Source organism: Esox lucius, chromosome 7 (genome assembly GCF_011004845.1).
Source record: "Esox lucius isolate fEsoLuc1 chromosome 7, fEsoLuc1.pri, whole genome shotgun sequence".
Classification (NCBI taxonomy): domain Eukaryota; kingdom Metazoa; phylum Chordata; class Actinopteri; order Esociformes; family Esocidae; genus Esox; species Esox lucius.
The window spans coordinates 16,493,274-16,512,586 of NC_047575.1; the positions used below are offsets into that span (position 1 = coordinate 16,493,274).

Genomic DNA, 19,313 nt, shown 5'->3' on the forward strand with positions numbered 1-19,313 from the left:
ACAGCTGCAAGCTCCCTAAGCTAAACAAGACATAAACTGGAAGCCTGTAGAGTTGACCTTTTCATGCTTTCAGTCTTCTACTGGAACAATATTTGCACACCCTCAAAAAATTGACAGTCGATGCCAGTCAGGGGTACAGGCCAGAAGGTTGAATGTTTGCCAACCGCAATGAATGAGCTCACCATCCTGTCTGTCTCATCATTACTGATCAGAGCTGGTGGCAGACAATAAACAGAAAATCCAATTCTGAAAATGCATACACTGCAGTATATTAACAATTATAAAGAAAATACACACTACATACAGCACTTACAGGTTTCTGTAACCACACAACCAATAAAAAGCATTGCTTCAGTGTCAGCCCGAATAGTCCAAAGAGGCTAGGATTTCCACAAACCAGAGGCCATTTCATCAAAGCGGGCACATTTCCCTGTCTTGGTGCAAGGAAAAGCTTAAATAGGGCAGAATCTGAGAAGAATGTAATTACAAACACCTCAGTCTCAGAGGTGTTGGACAGCTCAAACTTGAGTCTGATTTGAATACTGGCATATTGCCCAGAAGCATCCAGCAGAGTGTAGAGAAGTTGTGCTCCAGACTTGTGTCTGGATCCATAGACCAGCTCTCTGTGGAAGTGTCCAATAATGAGAGACTGTGGAAGGGTCCAATCATGAGAGACAGTGAAAGGGTCCAATCATGAGAGACTGTGGAAGTGTCCAATAATGAGAGACTGTGGAAGTGTCCAATCATGAGAGACTGTGGAAGTGTCCAATCATGAGGGACTGTGGAAGTGTCCAATCATGAGAGACTGTGGAAGTGTCCAATCATGAGGGACTGTGGAAGTGTCCAATCATGAGAGACTGTGGAAGTGTCCAATCATGAGGGACTGTGGAAGGGTCCAATCCTGAGAGACAGTGGAAGTGTCCAATCATGAGGGACTGTGGAAGTGTCCAATCATGAGGGATTGTGGAAGTGTCCAATCATGAGAGACTGTGGAAGTGTCCAATCATGAGGGACTGAGGAAGTGTCCAATCATGATGGACTGTGGAAGTGCTCAATCATGAGAAACTGTGGAAGTGTCCAGTCATGAGAGACTGTGGAAGTGTCCAGTCATGAGAGACTGTGGAAGTGTCCAGTCATGAGAGACTGTGGAAGGCTGTTGACACATCTATTGAAGCTCCAAATTCTGAGTGAGAGGGTAATTCACTGGAAAGGTAATTCACTGGAATTACCCTCAAAGCCAGAATTACAACTGAAAAACCCTGAGAAAATGTTGTTACCAGACTAGCCAAGTTGTGATTTTTCAGTACCTACCTTTGATATTGTCCAACAAATGCTTTTAATTTTTTATAGTTTTTAGAGTATTGCAACTATAATAATATGGATAATGTATATAGTATGACTAGTCTTAAAGCACTGATATAGAGGGTGAATTACACTGTAACATTTGGGTAGCTACTGTGTTCTTTTATGATGGGCCTAATAGTAAATATATCTTTTAACTTCACTCCAAAATGTGTTGTGTTTCTAACACTAGTGTCCTCCGCGGTCATTCGGCCTGGCCCCTCTGTTTCCCGACACGTGACCGTCCTCCACGGTCAGTCGGCCTGGCCCCTCTGTTTCCCGACACGTGACCGTCCTCCACGGTCAGTCGGCCTGGCCCCTCTGTTTCCCGACACGTGACCGTCCTCCATGGTCAGTCGGCCTGGCCCCTCTGTTTCCCGACACGTGACCGTCCTCCATGGTCAGTCGGCCTGGCCCCTCTGTTTCCCGACACGTGACCGTCCTCCACGGTCAGTCGGCCTGGCCCCTCTGTTTCCCGACACGTGACCGTCCTCCATGGTCAGTCGGCCTGGCCCCTCTGTTTCCCGACACGTGACCGTCCTCCATGGTCAGTCGGCCTGGCCCCTCTGTTTCCCGACACGTGACCGTCCTCCACGTACCAACAGCACAGCCCCGAACAGCAACATGACAAACCAGCTGTAGAGTGAGCTTACGCAACATGCTTTTTCACAAAGAATAGTGACTTGGCAAATTATCGGTTCTTATTGAAGTATTTTATACTAACCCCTCAAATGCGCATGCACACACACACACACACACACGCTGCAGGTCTGAGAGTCTGGGACAATTTCTCAGCAGTGAACGAGCACGTACCCGTTCCATTGTTTAAGTCCTCTCAGATTTAAAGGAAAAACAGTCACGGCTGGCAGAGTCTCCCTGGCTGTTCTGGACATGGTGAACACTTGTGAGATGGAGGGTAAACACAGCACAATTCAATCTCTTCACTCTCACCCAGGATTTACCAGGACTAGTTATTTTGAGACAATTAAATGGAATGAGTTTCCCCCCGTTTATTTAGCCTTCTCTTTTTAATTAAAAAGTTAAGTATTGTTTTTTTAAAGGCCACGGCTTTGGCCTTCTGCCCGGGCAAGGGGGCGTTTGAAAAATGCCTTATTAATGACAATCCCTCCAAATCCCTGTGCACCCCAGGGCATCGCTCAAACCACATTGGCCTGTGTACGGGCAACCTGCCAACCAGGAGAGAAGGTGGAGAGGGAGGCAGGGAGGAATCGGGAGGAGAGGTGAGGAGACATTCTCCTTCCAATATTCTTCTTCCCACCGTCAGCCAAGATCCATCTCTTTATTATCACTGTAACCTATTGCACTTACAGTTGCAAAACAGACACATCAGCCAGTTACGGAGGCCAGTATTTCACATGTAATTCCCAGAGCCGCCACTGGAGTGCCCTCTGGACTTCGGTTGTAGAGGTCTTCCTGGATATTCACAAATCACATTATCTGGCCAGTTACATTACTTATTTGACCCTCAGATCCAGGGCACGGATCTCTGAAAATATGTGAAGGCCTGGATTCTAGATTATATAACAAGGTATTAAAAGACAATATCCAGATGAATCTCCCTCATAATTCACATCTGATGTGTATTGCAGTTGGTTCTTTAATCAATGTCTCTCTTCTGCCTGTCTGCCTCTTTTGTCCAGTTTGAGCTCTGAAACACAGAACTTCAATAAGCCTTGAGAACAGGCCAGATAAATCACTTCAATGTGTGCAAATGCAAAAAGCTTATGCAATATATATTCATTATAAATGTATATCAACCCGTATCCGAGAAGAAGTTAAACATTGTCCCCTTGAGCCTTACTCCAGTTATCAGACAGGTTGGAACACTGTCTCAGCACTCTAAACACCAACCCAAACAACTGAGCCAATAGAGAATATTGTGACTCCTCCCCTTGCCACCCCTGTTTTTGTTAATAAAACCGCCAGGAACCTGAACACACCTGAACACACCCTGTGTCTATTCCCTGTGTCTCTCCCCGTTACAAAATCAAATTGTAGATAAACCAAATGTTTGACAGAAGGTAGCTGTCTCCGGCCGGCGTATTGCTGGAATGACACATCCTCACCTGGCCTCTACCCTAGAAATGCCATTCTGTGTATGCAGGTGTCAAAGGCAGGTGTGCTGGACTGGCACCTGGACTGGCACCCACCCGTCCATGCCTAAAGTATGCTGTCTTAATGAGCACTGAGCCAGCCTTCCTAGTTTGGCCTAAATTAATTAATCAATTCTCATTATGCACACTGTTCCTGGGTAATTGCGAGTGCAGGCACGGTGATGAATGATAATAGGGGAGTGAAAGCCTGCTCATTAACATGGAGGAGTGTGTGCCCACCCTGATCATGAGCCCCCCCATCAGAAAGACCTCTCTTACTGCTACACACATAACCACACGCACACATAACCGCACATCCACAGAAACACACACACATAACCACAGACACACACACACACATAACCACACGCACACATAACCGCACATCCACAGAAACACACACACATAACCACAGACACACACACACACACACATAACCACACGCACACATAACCGCACATCCACAGAAACACACACACATAACCACAGACACACACACACATAACCACACGCACACACATAATCACACACACATAACTGCGCATCCACAGAATCACACACACACATAACCACAGACACACACACACATAACCACACACACACACATAATCACACACACACACATAACTGCGCATCCACAGAATCACACACACATAACCACAGACACACACACATAACCACACGCACACACATAACTGCGCATCCACAGAATCACACACACATAACCACAGACACAGACACACACACACATAACCACACGTGCACACATAATCACATAGGCACACAAAAGCGCACATCCACAGACACATAACCACAGAAACACACACGTAACCACACACACACAACCGCACATGACCGCACAAACATACAACCACACACACACAACCGCACATGCACACACAAACACACCTACACACAACCACACTTACACACAACTGCACATACACACATAACCACACATACACATTACCACACACACAACCGCACGTACACACAACCACACCTACACACATAACCACACCCCCCCCCCCTCATTTCAAATAAATGGCAAACTAGATGGTGGGGTCTTTTGGGGTCAAGGAAGCAGTGTGGGTTACTCTTTACATTGATCCTTTTTTCTGTCCTGCACCTGATTTGATGTGCATTTTTCTCATTTCTTTTCTAAGCAGCGGGTTTGTGCCATGCAGGCTGTCTGACTATGTTGGAGCTCAGCTGGAGATGGGCAGAGATGAAGAGAAGCTTATATTGCTGAGAATGTTAGAAAAAAAAAATTCTGAGGGAACTGCGTATGTAAACAAGGACAAATTGTTAAAACCCTATTCAAACAACTAAGCGCATTTTCTCAATGCTCTTATACAGCATCTTTAGCCAGGTGGCATAAAAAATGTGCGATACATCAGTTAACAGGCTTTAAATAAAAATAATTCCTCTCACACAGTCTGAATTCCAGACAGCATTATTATTTGGACATGCGTACGATCGTGATCAAGTAACTTCTTTTCTTTCTTTCTGTTATTTATTTAGCAAGCTTGCTAGCTATAGCAATGGGGTTATCTCACTGCAGCTGCAAATCCACCAGAACCAGATAACATGTAATATGTTCAGTAATATGGACAATGTCTTAGGCTCAGATTAGGATTTTTTCAGGACCAATGGAGTGGTCGAAAATGATCAAACCCAGTTTACCTGGGCAACAATGGGCCATTCAAATCATAAGGCCTTAACCTTACAGCTTAATCCATTCAGCTTGAGGAGCATGGTTGTAAAATGTAATAATTCCATGCAATTTTACAATTCATCAAATGGTATTTATATATGTGTTAATCCAGACTATGGTAAAACTACAAATAATGCCATGGATTTGTAACCCACTTATAGGGTTCAATACATCAACGCTAGACTCATAGGAGTTAAAGGTGAGACAATAGACCCCAGGTGAAAGAACACAGACAACAGGTGTGAACGGTAGCATAAGACACAATATCTTTAGCGACAAAACACCAAGACATGCATTCATTTGTACACAAACACAGAATCATTTAGATACAATTCAAATGAAACAAAAGAAGGGCTGGTAATAATACTACGTGTTTTGTGTAGGTCACATAGTTATGTTCAGTCGGTCAAGCTGTCTGTTACGACAAGTTCAATGTGTTTGTTTCTGGGTGGCTAAGATGGTCCTCCCACACCGCTGAAATCAAGAGGCTCACATCCAAACAGGTGAGTCTTCTGTCTTCAGCATGCACTGGTTTCACCGGAGCTCTGGGTGGCTCGCCATCAGTTCAAGCATTTACTGAGCTCATAAAATTGGTTCTCAAAAAAACCAGGGGTCTCTATAAGACCTGACCAACAAAGAAAAGTTGAATTCTGCCCTGGTTAAAGGCTTAAAAACGGACCTCCTGTCGGACTCCAAATAGCTTTTCTAGTTGCATACATTTTTTATTAAATCATAAAATTGTGTTTTTTAAACTGTAATCAAATGTCCACTGACTTTTATTTGACCATAACTATTCGCAGTGTGGCTTTAGCCTCAGTTTCTCCAGCTCTGGAATCATCTCGAAAATGGTCCTAACTAAATCAGAGAGAGCTGTCAATCATCGTCAACCAGAAGCGGAACATTGTCCTATTATCAATTAGATTGGTTGAACCATTAAACTAGAATCTTAACTATTGTCACAAATTTAACACCGGGATACAGATTGTTATAATTTGTCTGGGAAAACTGACCCAACTGTTTCTCCTCTTGCTCTGTGTCTCTCCCCATCTCTCTCTCTGTCTCTCCCCCCATCTCTCTCTCTGTCTCTCCCCATCTCTCTCTGTGTCTCTCCCCAGCTCTCTCTCTGTCTCTCCCCCCATCTCTCTCTCTGTCTCTCCCCATCTCTCTCTCTCTGTCTCTCCCCATCTTTCTCTGTCACTCCCCATCTCTCTCTCTGTCTCTCCCCATCTCTCTCTCTGTCTCTCCCCATCTCTCTCTGTCACTCCCCATCTCTCTCTCTCTGTCTCTCCCCATCTCTCTCTCTGTCTCTCCCCATCTCTCTCTCTTTGTCTCTCCCCATCTCTCTCTCTGTATATCCTCATCTCTCTCTCTGTCTCTCCCCATCTCTCTCTCTGTATATCCTCATCTCTCTCTCTGTCTCTCCCCATCTCTCTCTCTGTGTCTCTCCCCATCTCTCTCTCTGTATATCCTCATCTCTCTCTCTGTCTCTCCCCATCTCTCTCTCTGTATATCCTCATCTCTCTCTCTGTCTCTCCCCATCTCTCTCTCTGTGTCTCTCCCCATCTCTCTCTCTGTATATCCTCATCTCTCTCTCTGTCTCTCCCCATCTATCTCTCTGTATATCCTCATCTCTCTCTCTGTCTCTCCCCATCTATCTCTCTGTATATCCTCATCTCTCTCTCTGTGTCTCTCACCATCTCTTTGTATATCCATCTCTTTTTTGTCAATCCATCTCTCTCTGTATATCCATCTCTCTCTCTCTGCCACTCCTCCTTTTCTGTGTATCTATTACTCTCTCTATTGCTTTTACTCACTCTGTCTTTCCATTTCAGCGTCTCGTCACTCCTCTTCTATCTTTTTGGTGGAGTGACAGCTGAGAGGAAACCTCAGGGACCAGTGCTCTGTCTTGAAAAATGTTTTCAACATCTTTCAAGACAATTTTCACTCAGCCCATACACACCTGACTTAATGAAGGGTTACGTTTGGAAGGACTTGTTCTTCATTGGATTATTAGGTACCACCGTTCCTCCTTCAGCATCCTCATGCTAATAGATGACCTTCCACATCAACAACATAGGGTAACGCTGTGTTTCAACAGGGACACAGGACACAGAACAGGATATACAACTAACATAACAGCACCCCCCCCCCCACCCCAAGTCTATGTATAAAAGTCTTAAAAAAACACCCAGGACATGAACAGGTTGTCATAGGTTTGGGCACTGGGGCAGCCATAGCTGGCAATATCTCAGCACAGTAACAGGATTGTCTGGCTGGACCGCTGGATCCAAGTTGAGTATGTTAGCAAGAACAGAAACCCTATGCAGACCGTTGATGTCCCAGTGATGTCCACCTGCCAGCTGAAATCCCACCTGGCCTGATGACAACCTGACACGATACGGACCAGAACCTCGGTTTGTTGGCCCGATGGGCTGATATGAGCTAATCAGGCAGTTCGATGATTGGCGGACTTCTTCATCTTCAAACCTCCGCTTCGTGTCTCGCCAATCCTTCCGCACTGAAGGTCCAACTTATGGGCAAGGCTGTAGTGGCCTTTCTGGGCATGTTCTTATCAGGGGCCAGGGCAGAAGATGTAAAGGGATATATGCAGATGGACCTCTCTGAAACGATTAGGCATGGTGTACACGACCTGCCTCTTCAATGTCACAGATGATGCTAGACCCCGAAACCCTGTCTCAACATTAGCACTCCAGTTGGATGACACCCACGTGACACGTGCAGTGCAGACAAATCCCAAATATGGTTGTTTTTCACAGGGGGAGGGCAACGTGAAGGAAGGCCCTCCATTTCTGTACTCAACGAGTGTGACAGTTGATAATTCTGCAGCCAACAAATCCTTGAATTCATGCAGGGACACCAATCTCTCAATTTCTCTTCGGACGGGACCAAGAATCTGAGAAACCAAGATCTGCAGCATCTGAGCGGGTGAACTCTGTTCGGTGATGGGGCAGGGAAGGAAGTCTACCATGACATTCACCTTTTCCTGGTGAAAACTATACTTATGAAGCATGCAGTTGTAGGTAATCTGACCACCTATGGAGAGAAGCCCAGATGGACGCAGGAGCCTTGCGAATCCACACAGAGAATTCTTTAAACTTTTTTGAACTGAGGGTGTGAGAACCTTTGGAATTTCCAGACCAAAAAGCAACCAAGATAAACCCCATAGCAACTGCTGAGTCACCAGCAAAGGGCCAATTCAAGTGCAAGAAAGCCGGGCTGGGGACATGCTGAAGGGGAGTTTCAGCTCCTTGATTGCTGCCTAAAACACCAGTGCCTATTGCAGTGCTCACATGATGAAGGAGCATTCTGGCACAAACCGCATGTAGAAGGCAGTCATGCCTAGGAATGAGACGAGCAATGCCAGCAGCTCATTAATTTCTGCAAGCAACTTATTACTGAGCTCAGGCCAAAAGCTATGTGCTTGTAACAACTCAAATCAGTGCGGGTGATGAAGACCACTAGGTTCCGGCTGTACAGATTACAAGGAACCAAGGGGATTGAATTACAAGACGAAGCTCAGGATCCAAAGCGTTTTGTGTGTGAATCTTTGCATAAGACCCTCATCGATGGTTTCAAGGAGTGCTGGGATGCAACTCTGTCAGGTCCAGACGCAGGGTTCACTGAATGGATTACTGTGTCCTGGTTGTTGGACTCATGTCATTGCATTGATTTATTAGAAAAGCAGAGTAGAGCCACCATGTTACAAAAATGGCACTTTTGACAGCGTCTGCATGTTTGTCACTTAGCTGGGCATACTGGAGCCTTTGCCTGATTGGATAGATCCACAATTCCCACAGTGCTTCTGCTGGTGCCATATTGGGGCCTGCTAGCTACTACAGTATGTCACACGTCATAGCTTCTATGTAGCAGCGGTACTGACTGCTCATTAATGCTAGCACTTGATAGGGGTAAGCTAGTTATTGTTCCTGTTTACAGGTGTAGCTAAAAGTATCAACACCCTCAAAAGTTCTTTAAAATTACTCACATTGTCTCTTAAAATAAGCTGAAACTGACTAATACAGAACAATTGTACGATTCACCAAAAATATAATTTTAAATCCAAAAATGGCATTGAAAAAATGATGACACTCTAGACTGAATATTTGGTATCACAACCTTTGCAATGAAGTTGTTCATACAGTCATGGATGAACTCCCTGCACATCTGGACTGGCAGTTTGCACTCTTCTTGTGCAAACTGCTCCAGTTCTCCCAGATTTGAAATAAACATAAAGACAGTGTGCTTTACCAAAAAGCCCTAATGGGTCTCAACTGTACAAAGGAGATTGTACCGGAAGGATTGTGGCATGTTCAGGTATGTTTTGGCAAATTGCAGTGAGGCTTTTTTTATGTCTCTCTCTCATGAGTGGAACTCCTACCATAAAACTCCCTTTGCCCTAGTTGGCGATGGATGGAGTGAGTCTAAACTACCGTACCTTGTGTCTGAAGGTCAGCCTGAATCTGTGTGGCAGGCAGTTGATTGAGACACTTCCTCCACGATTTCAACAGCCCTCTGCAGTGATCTTTCATCAAGTATTCTCCTGTGGCCAAATCCAGAGAGGTTGGCTACTGAGGAATGGGCCTTGAACCTTTTGATACCATTACGTTCAGTGGAAGCAGAAACATTAAGGTCTCTGGAGATGGGTTTGTAGCCTTGTCTGGTTTTCTTTCTTTTTTCGTAGCACAAAACAATTACACAAACAGGAGAATTAATCATATTCTCTGTTCATACTAGTTGAATTAATGATTTTCATATTGAAGGCAGTTGCAACTCAACACAGAGTGAGTTCAATTAACAAACTATAGGAGACTCCCTTGCATGAAACTACTTTGATTAGTGTGAAATACTATTTAACCCTTATGTTACCCATTATATTAACAGAAAACATATATAACTAGGAATGTGAGGAATACACAACCATGGATACTATAGCAATACATGGATACACTACCCTGTATGCTACAGCAACAAATGTGGTTATACAACCCTGGATACTACAGCAATACATGGATACACTACCCTGGATGCTATAGCAACAAATGTGCATACACAACCCTGGATACTATAGCAATACATGGATACACTACCCTGTATGCTACAGGAACAAATGTGCATACACAACCCTGGATACTATAGTAATATGTGAAAATACTACCCAGGATACTATAGCAGTATCTGGATATCTTACCCTGTATACTATTGCAATATCTGCATACCCTACCCAGGATGGCTGATGTGGGGTTTTTCATGCCGAGTCAGCCTTCAACTGGTCAACTTCCTGGTGCTACTGAGTTAGTTGGCATTACAACACTCTCAGCCCGTTAGTTGGCATAACAACACTGTTAGCCTCAAAGTACGATGGCACTGGTTGACCAAACTATGATGTGTCAACAGGGAAAAACAACACAGGATTAGCTGTAACAAACAACATTCCACTCAGCTCCCTAAGTCTTTGTATGTATGTCTATGTATTAGATCTAAGAACCTCAAGGTAACATCAAGGGATCTACAGGCAGGGCTCAACCGTCCAAAAGATGTCATTCACCAGTGTTACAACATACAACCAAATACCTTTGTTACTTAACATGTTTAATCCTTTATGAAATGCATTCTGAACATATACAGTATGAAACATTTAAAATATATATATATATATATATATATATATATATATATATATATATATATATATATATATATATATATATATATATATATATATATACAAACCCGATTCCAAAAAAGTTGGGACACTGTATAAATTGTGAGTAAAAAAGGAATGGAATAATTTACAAATCTCATAAACTTCTATTTTATTCACAATAGAATATAGGTGACATATCAAATGTTTAAACTGAGAAAATGTATCACTTTAAGGGAAAAATAAGTTGATTGTAAATTTCATGGCATCAACACATCTCAAAAAAGTTGGGACAAGGCCATGTTTACCACTGTGTGGCATCCCCTCTTCTTTTTATAACATACTGCAAACGTTTGGGGACTGAGGAGACAAGTTGCTCAAGTTTATGAATAGGAATGTTGTCCCATTCTTGTCTAATACAGGCTTCTAGTTGCTCAACTGTCTTCTTTGTCGCATCTTCCTCTTTATGATGTTTTCTATGTTTTCTATGGGTGAAAGATCTGGACTCCAGGCTGGTCATTTCAGTACCCGGATCCTTCTTCTATGCAGCCATGACATTGTAATTGATGTAGTATGTGGTCTGGCATTGTCATGTTGGAAAATGCAAGGTCTTCCCTGAAAGAGACGACGTCTGGATGGGAGCATATGTTGTTCTACAACTTGTATATAACTGTCAGCATTGATGGTGCCTTTCCAGATGTGTAGGCTGCTCATGCCACACGCACTCATGCAACCCCATACCATCAGAGATGCAGGCTTCTGAACTGAGTGCTGATAACAACTTGGGTTGTCCTTGTCCTCTTTAGTCCGGATGACATGGTGTCCCAGTTTTCCAAAATGAACTTAAAATTTTGATTGGTCTGACCACAGAACACTTTTCCACTTTGCCACAGTCCATTTTAAATGATCCTTGGCCCTGAGAAAATGCCTGCGCTTCTGGATCCTGTTTAGATACGGCTTCTTTTTTGACCTATAGAGTTTTAGCCGGCAACGGCGAATGGCACGGTGGATTGTGTTCATCGACAATGTTTTCTGGAAGTATTCCTGAGCCCATGTTGTGATTTCCATTACAGTATCATTCCTGTATGTGATGCAGTGCCATCTGAGGGCCCTTACGCACAGAGATTGTTCCAGATTCTCTGAATCTTTGGATGATATTATGCACTGTAGATGATGATAACTTCAAACTCTTTGCAATTTTTCTCTGAGAAACTCCTTTCTGATATTGCTCCACTATTTTTCGCCGCTGCATTGGGGGAATTGGTGATCCTCTGCCCATCTTGACTTCTGAGAGACACTGCCACTCTGAGAGGCTCTTTTTATACCCAATCATGTTGCCAATTGACATAATAAGTTGCAAATTGGTCCTCCAGCTGTTCCTTATCTGTACATTTAACTTTGCCGGCCTCTTATTGCTACCTGTCCCAACTTTTTTGGAATGTGTAGCTCTCATGAAATCCAAAATGAGCCAATATTTGGCATGACATTACAAAATGTCTCACTTTCAACATTCGATATGTTATCTATATTCTATTGTGAATAAAATAGAAGTTTATGAGATTTGTAAATTATTCCATTCCTTTTTTACTCACAATTCGTACAGTGTCCGAACTTTTTTGGAATCGGGTTTGTATAAATAAATACATGTTTCTTTCATCACATTTCTAATTTAAAAAATCTATATAAAGATAACAGTCAACAAAACATTTTAAACAAAACACTAACTTATTCATCATCAGGGGAACAAGGCGAACAGCTGGTCCATCTTAGTTACTAGGTATGCGGTTGCTATAAGTTGTGCAATCACCCAATGGGCATCTCCATTTAAATTTGTGTCCAGTAAGGTGAAGGGCCCTGAAGTCGGATTGTCAGCCACACACTTGACTGCCAGGCAGACCAGGTGCTGTTTGCTGGCATGGTTGGTCAGGGACTGTTTGTGAAAGTTGTCAGTGCCTTTATAAAAAGACCCATATTTGTCCGCTCTAGCTGGGAACGTAGGACAGACGACACAGAGCATCTGAGTTCCACTGAAGTCAAAACAGATCAATTATTTCTTGCATTGAGGTCAAGATGTTCGCTTTTGTTTGAGTTCGTAGTTATCCTTCACTGTCTTCTTCACTTGAGTGACTAGCGCAAGTTTTTAAATGTTTTATTGAAAAACAATACCAGACAGCCAAGTGTCACATCACTGCTCAACTCTTGACTAGCCAACAACGCATGCAAAGAGCTGCAAGGTAATTATTTGTGTGCCAGATAACGAAACAACTGGAGGATATTCATAATGCGATTATAATTTTTTCCTATACATTTTTTTGCAATAACCCAATCGGGACACTAACTTGCTAGTTTTTTTAGTCTGACGTAACTTTTTACTGACCCGGGGCCATTGAGCCATTGTTATTGTCGAGCCCTTACAGGCCTCTCTTGCCACAATCAATGTCAATTGTCAATTGTCCGAAAGAGACAAACGTGGCCTACATGGGAGTTCAGGAAGTATGAAGCCTCAGCTCTCAACAAGAATATCAAGACGACTAAAATTTGCCAGACATCACCTGGGTAAAGACCTCAGTCAAAGGTGTAGTTGTTTGGCCACAATGCCAAATGTCATGTTTGATGAAAACTACACACTTACTTTCTGCATAAGAACCTCATACCAATCATAAAGCATGGAGGTGGTGGCATTATGGTTTAGGGCAGCTTTGCTGCCTCAGGGCCAACATGGAGGCGGTGGCATTATGGTTTGGGCTGCTTTGCTGCCTCAGAGTCTGGCCAACATGGAGGCGGTGGCATTATGGTTTGGGCTGCTTTGCTGCCTCAGGACCTGGCCAACATGGAGGCAGTGCCATTATGGTTTGGGGCTGCTTTGCTGCCTCAGGGCCTGGCCAACATGGAGGCAGTGGCATTATGGTTTGGGGCTGCTTTGCTGCCTCAGGGCCTGGCCAACTCGCTATCACTACTCGTACCAATATGGATTTCTGTGAGGCCATCTTTCAAAAAGCTGAAGCTGAATCAAACATGGATCTGGCAACAGGATAACGATCCAAAACACACCAGAAAAGTTACAATAGCATGGCTCAAAATGAAGAAATACAGTTATGGAAAGTCGAGTTATACCCAGTTTCTCAGTTCAATCAAAATGCTGTGGGTGAGTTGGAATGGGCCGTGATTGTAAGAAAGCCCTCAAACATGACCTTTGAAAATATACTATAAACAAGACTGGGGCAACAATTCACCCCTGTCGATCTAAGAGAATAACCCGTTACTAAAAGCGACAACATATTAGTTATTTTAGCAAAAGGGAGCAACACCAGTTATTGAGGATAGGACATATTTCTTCCAAACTTTGCAATTGCATTTCTGTTAATTTTTGATGATTCAATCATTGCAAAGTATAACCTTTCTGTGAAATGTGTTAAATTACGTTTCCTTTATCTGTCAATGGTGTAAAAGTGAAGATTACATATCCATATGTAGAAAATATGTGAGAAAAAGTAAGACATCTCAGGGGTACTTACTTTTCACATGACTGTACATGGTAATTAAAAAGACTAGATTGTGATTGCTTCTCTTCTAGCCTACGTGTTGTAGCATTTCAGACATATTATTAAATCAACAGCTTAATCAGCCAACAATGAGAGTGACATGTTATTTTTCACTCTAATGAAATAACATAAGGGACAATGGATAGACAGTTGATATTAATCAGGACAGCAAATTACTATGTGTCTACATAAGTAATCTGCTGAGGCAGACAGGACAGGACAGGGAAGCGAGCAGGGCCTCAGTGTGTTTGAATAGTGACTCGACTCCTTTAATTATTATCATTATTGTTGCAATTACATATTACCTTACATTCTCCAAGTTAGAAGGAATTTAACCCTGTGAGGAACATGTTGTATTCCTCCATACTTAAAAACCTTCAACATTTCTGCTCTGCTACTGCTTCAGGCATAAACTTCCTCCACATGTAATGAAAATAAACATGTAGAGAAAGGAATCTCACGAGAGTAAAGCTGCTCTATACTCTGTGGACAGCATGAAACTCATGTGAACTTATTTGACAGCCAATGGGTAAACATTACACATGCACGTATAAACACAAACAGCAATAAGCCAAGTGATGCTCTACGCCTTGGTCCACAGAAGACCAATGAGTATTGTAGGGGCCCAGCCCTGTTGAAAGTGCTAAAAGAGAGTACATTTGTGTGTGTGTGTGTGTGCGTGCTTGCGTGTGTGTGCATGTACTTGAGTGGTGAATTAACATTGTTGAGAGGGCTGGGTAAGTGGCTTAGAATGGTTTCACTGCCAGAGCATATTAATTTTCAAAGCCAACTCCCAGGACAAACCAGGAAAAGAGAGAGCACAGGGGCTTACTGTCTAATCTGGTCAGAGAGAGTACTGAAATCTGTGCTGAATATTCAATGGACTGGACAAAAACACAGATTTCATTTTGGACTACAACCTCAGTAGCAATGCTGTGCCTTCTGTAAAACAAAATCTTCCTTCTGAGATTTTACTGTAAGAACCTGCCGAATCCTTTTACCTGTGCTTGTGCTAATGGATGTGTTCTTTTTAGTGTACACATCAAACATATCTAAAATACCTTTAAAAAAAAAAATTAGGAAGACCAACTGTGACCGAAATGCCTCATGGTTGGTTTGACCTGCACTGTGCGTGGCTGCTGTTGGACTGGCGAACTGGCACTTACACTTGTATGTCCAGCATGATCCTCTTGTCCTCCTCCACGTGGATGCCCCAGATGCAGTCCTGGCCCCTGTCGTAGGCTTCAGGCCAATTTGGAGACAGGACCACGCCAGCTGAGTCTGTGATCTCTCCGCTACATACAGCTGGGACACAAACACAAAGTGCAATTTAAATACCGGCAACAAATAACTTATGGTCACTGATAATCTCAAACATGTTGTTAACGCGAAATGTTAAACACCAAAATCAAATTTAACTGGATTTAAACTTTCCCACAGTAAACCTCTCTGCAAAGAGTAAAAACAAGTGATCGGTGATTGAAATTCTGAACGGTCAGCTGAGTTAATGATATGAAATTACCTCTGGTTTTGCTGCTGGTCACAAGGCCGGCGCAAGGATCACATGACATTTTGAACTAATGAGGGGGCGTGTCTAATCATTGCGCAACCTACCAACACCCCTCCACCCAGACGTATAATGTAGAAACATTTACACGCATGTAAAGCCGAACCGGTGATCATGACGTGTTGACTATGACGATCGGATCGGGTTGAATTCATATACGATCAGCTATGTACACAGGGAGACAAAACTGAGGGGGCAGAAAGTCGTTCGCCCATAGAACTGGACCTGGTTGATCTGCATGGTCACTGTGGAACAGCGGGTAATGCCCTGAATTCACATGGGGAAGTAGGACGCGGCCATGAAAGAGCATCAGTGCTTAAAAGAAAACCATCCATAATGACTTTCCATGCTCCTTGACAAGTCAAGAGCAGAAGGTGTGGGCTATAGCCCTTAAAAACTGCCAACGCTGACAAATACTGTACAGTGCCGTGGCTTTGACCCTGAACAGCAGAAATTGAATCCTTTCATTTCTTCTTTGCTGAAGAGCTGTAAAATCATGGGCAGCGTGACGTGAGGCTGTGCGTGGGGGAAGTGGATAAAATGTAAAAGATAGCGAGGTCAGTGAAGAGAGAAAGACAGAGAAACAAATACGAACAGAATAAGAAAAACATGGTGAAAGAGAAAGGAAAAGTCGGTGGTGACAGTATAAAGCAAGGCTTTGATGACCACATGGCATAATGTGTCGCCTAGAGTTCGAACAGGGGAATACCTTTTCTATGTAACACTTCTGAAACCTGCCCTGGAAACACAGGCTGGAAGGCATTATTGAAAAGTCATTGAGGATCCGAGGTAAGCAGCTTTGGTGGTTACAGCTGCCAGTGGTCCATGTTATTTAAATGAAAGAGGTCATTGCTCTGTTGATGATCCCAGCTTTAGACCAGACAAGACGCCGGAGTGCTCAGAAAGTCAACACAGTGAAAGGTTTGAAAACAGTGTTTCGGGATGGAAGACATCTACGTTGTTGGGTGAAAAGAAATCCAAACTATTCTGTAAAGCACCTGAATAAACGCCCTAAATTAGCCGGGGTTTATTGTTGCTGGGGTTTCTACTTCAGTCGCTGATAGAGAATTATCCAGACGGGGGAGCAGATGAAATCCTATGGCACTCACCCCTGCAGGCTGGCTCCGTCTCGTTCCACTGGGGGTTCTCTGTGTCCATACACTCGATGATGACCGAGCCTTGCTCCAGTGTGTAGCCGGGGTCACAGGCAAATTCCACCACCGCACCCACACCGTAAGCCGCGTCACTGCTGCTGAAGTTGCCGTACTTCACAAAGGGCCCGTAGCAGGTTCCTTTCGCAAAAGCTGCAACAAATAAATAATATCAGTGAAACATATGCATTCATGGTTGCCGTCATTCGAATCCTCACTTTGAACCTTCATTGGCAATGGCGCATTGCTAGCATTCTGTTGACCCCGGAAATACCTTCATATCTGATGGCAGCTCCTGTGGAGGTGACCGTCCCGTCTGTGGTGAACTCTACAAAGAGGTGACGGCCTGTGCTCACCACACCCTCGTTGGGCAGGTACTCCACCTCATAGGAGTCATACACTGGAGGGGAGTCGATGTTGTTGCCGTTCTTTATAAGGAACCTAAACCGCAAAATATTGCATCACACAAAGGGGAAATGGGCCACATTGACGTGTCATTGAGGAATGAGAAACCCCAGGGAGTGACGAATGGTTCTGAAGTGGTGCTCAGTGGTCAGTGGCTGTAACCCTGTGATAATATTCCACACAACTTGGCAGCAGGCAACTTCACTAGATGTCTGTGGTTACGATAGCCTTGAGACAAAAATTACATTTTAGCTCCCTGCAACTGAATGGCTTCTGTAGTCCCTCAATTCATTTGCATGAGGGAATCCAGTTAATTATTTGAAATCCCATACAGTAAACTGTTTCTATTTCATCCCACAATCCGTTAAAGTTAGTCTTCCAGTCACTCACATATGGGATTTGGTTGCATAGCCTTAGCAGGCATGTCCTTTAGTGATATATGGCGTTAAGTAAGTTGTTGTTTTCCAGTGTTGCATCACATTCTGACAGCCTGAGGTAAAGCCTGTTATATCTAGTCCAAACGGCAACTAATTAGCAACAAATGAAATAGACGCCTGAAGTCCTACCAGAGTGCCCCAACAGTCATCTTCAAAGTCTTCTATTAAATATACTTCATTTGAATCCAAAAATTACATTACAGTCGAAAGGATTCAAAAAACCTTACCATCACGCTGCTCAGGTCTAACTATTTCCTTTGCCTTGGTTTTAGACTTGGTTTTAGGCTGACGCTAGCTAAGTAACATTCGGAGTGGTCTGAGTCTGTTTCCTTCCAGCTGTATACTCTACCTGTCATCGTCCTCAGCCAATGCAACTTTCTCAAAGTGAACATGAAGCCGGTGGCCTTCAGGAGCCTCCAGGACCCAGTGGCACGTCAAGTTGTTGCTGTAGTTCCCCGGGAAACCAGGGGAGACGATACGGCCCAGCGTGGCGTTTTTAATCATCCCACCGCAAGAAGCTGAACGGAGGATGGATTTGAGAAGAGGAAGGACAGGACACAGAGTATGAAGTCAGACTTAAAACCACACAATGTCCCTGTTTAGAACATCTTATTTTCACATCAATGTCAGTTTTGGGCTCTCGGGTAATAATACAAAATTAGCCATTATTTGGTGGAAGAAAGTGTACTTTTGCGCAGAGAGAGTGAGACTTTTCAGAGCTGTTTGATGCTCTGGCGGATAGCAGCCTCACCAAGGACAGACTGAATGTCTGACTGACGGTGTGTCTGTGCGTACGGGGCTAATGAGGCAAGCAACGCAGCAGAACAGTATCAGCAGAACAGTATCAGCGGAACAGTATCAGCGGAACAGTATCAGCAGAACAGTATCAGCAGAACAGTATCAGCGCAGGATGGCTGCAGGGACTGGGAGTGGGGCTGGCTGAAGAGATGCTGCTATTCCAGAGCAGGTGAAGATTAGTCATGCAGCCCACTCCTAATTACTGTAGTGTTAGCCACGAGCCTGGACCAAATTGACATGTTTAGCCACGTCTCACAGCACTGCTCCCAGTCCCCATACTTGCAATCAGACAGTAAGTGTCGGTTTCGCAGACATAGATTAAGCCTAGTCCAGGACTTAAAATACATTCCAATGGAGAGTCTTCATTGAGCTGGATTTGTTTAGACATAGATTAAGCCTAGTCCAGGACTTAAAATACATTCCAATGGAGAGTCTTCATTGAGCTGGATTTGTTTAGACCAGAACTAAGCTTAATCTATATCCCTAAGAGACCAGGCCTCTCAGGACCAAGAAAAACCTTGGATCTTAATGAGGATGTTAGACTAACGTGTTGTTACAACCTAAAGGCATTTATCAGAT

General features: G+C 43.6%; 1 protein-coding gene across 8 annotated transcripts in view; it reads right to left on the reverse strand.

The window, feature by feature from the left end:
- LOC105010768 (seizure protein 6 homolog) overlaps nt 1–19,313 on the reverse strand; it is a 183,940-nt gene that overhangs the window by 19,462 nt on the left and 145,165 nt on the right. For all 8 annotated transcript variants that reach the window (XM_010870347.3, XM_010870346.3, XM_010870349.4 and 5 more), the window contains 4 exons: nt 18,286–18,454; nt 17,369–17,535; nt 17,053–17,247; nt 15,543–15,681 (listed from right to left, as the gene is read on the reverse strand). In XM_010870347.3, the coding sequence (XP_010868649.2) occupies nt 15,543–15,681; nt 17,053–17,247; nt 17,369–17,535; nt 18,286–18,454 (670 nt within the window). The remainder of the gene's footprint in view (nt 1–15,542; nt 15,682–17,052; nt 17,248–17,368; nt 17,536–18,285; nt 18,455–19,313) is intronic.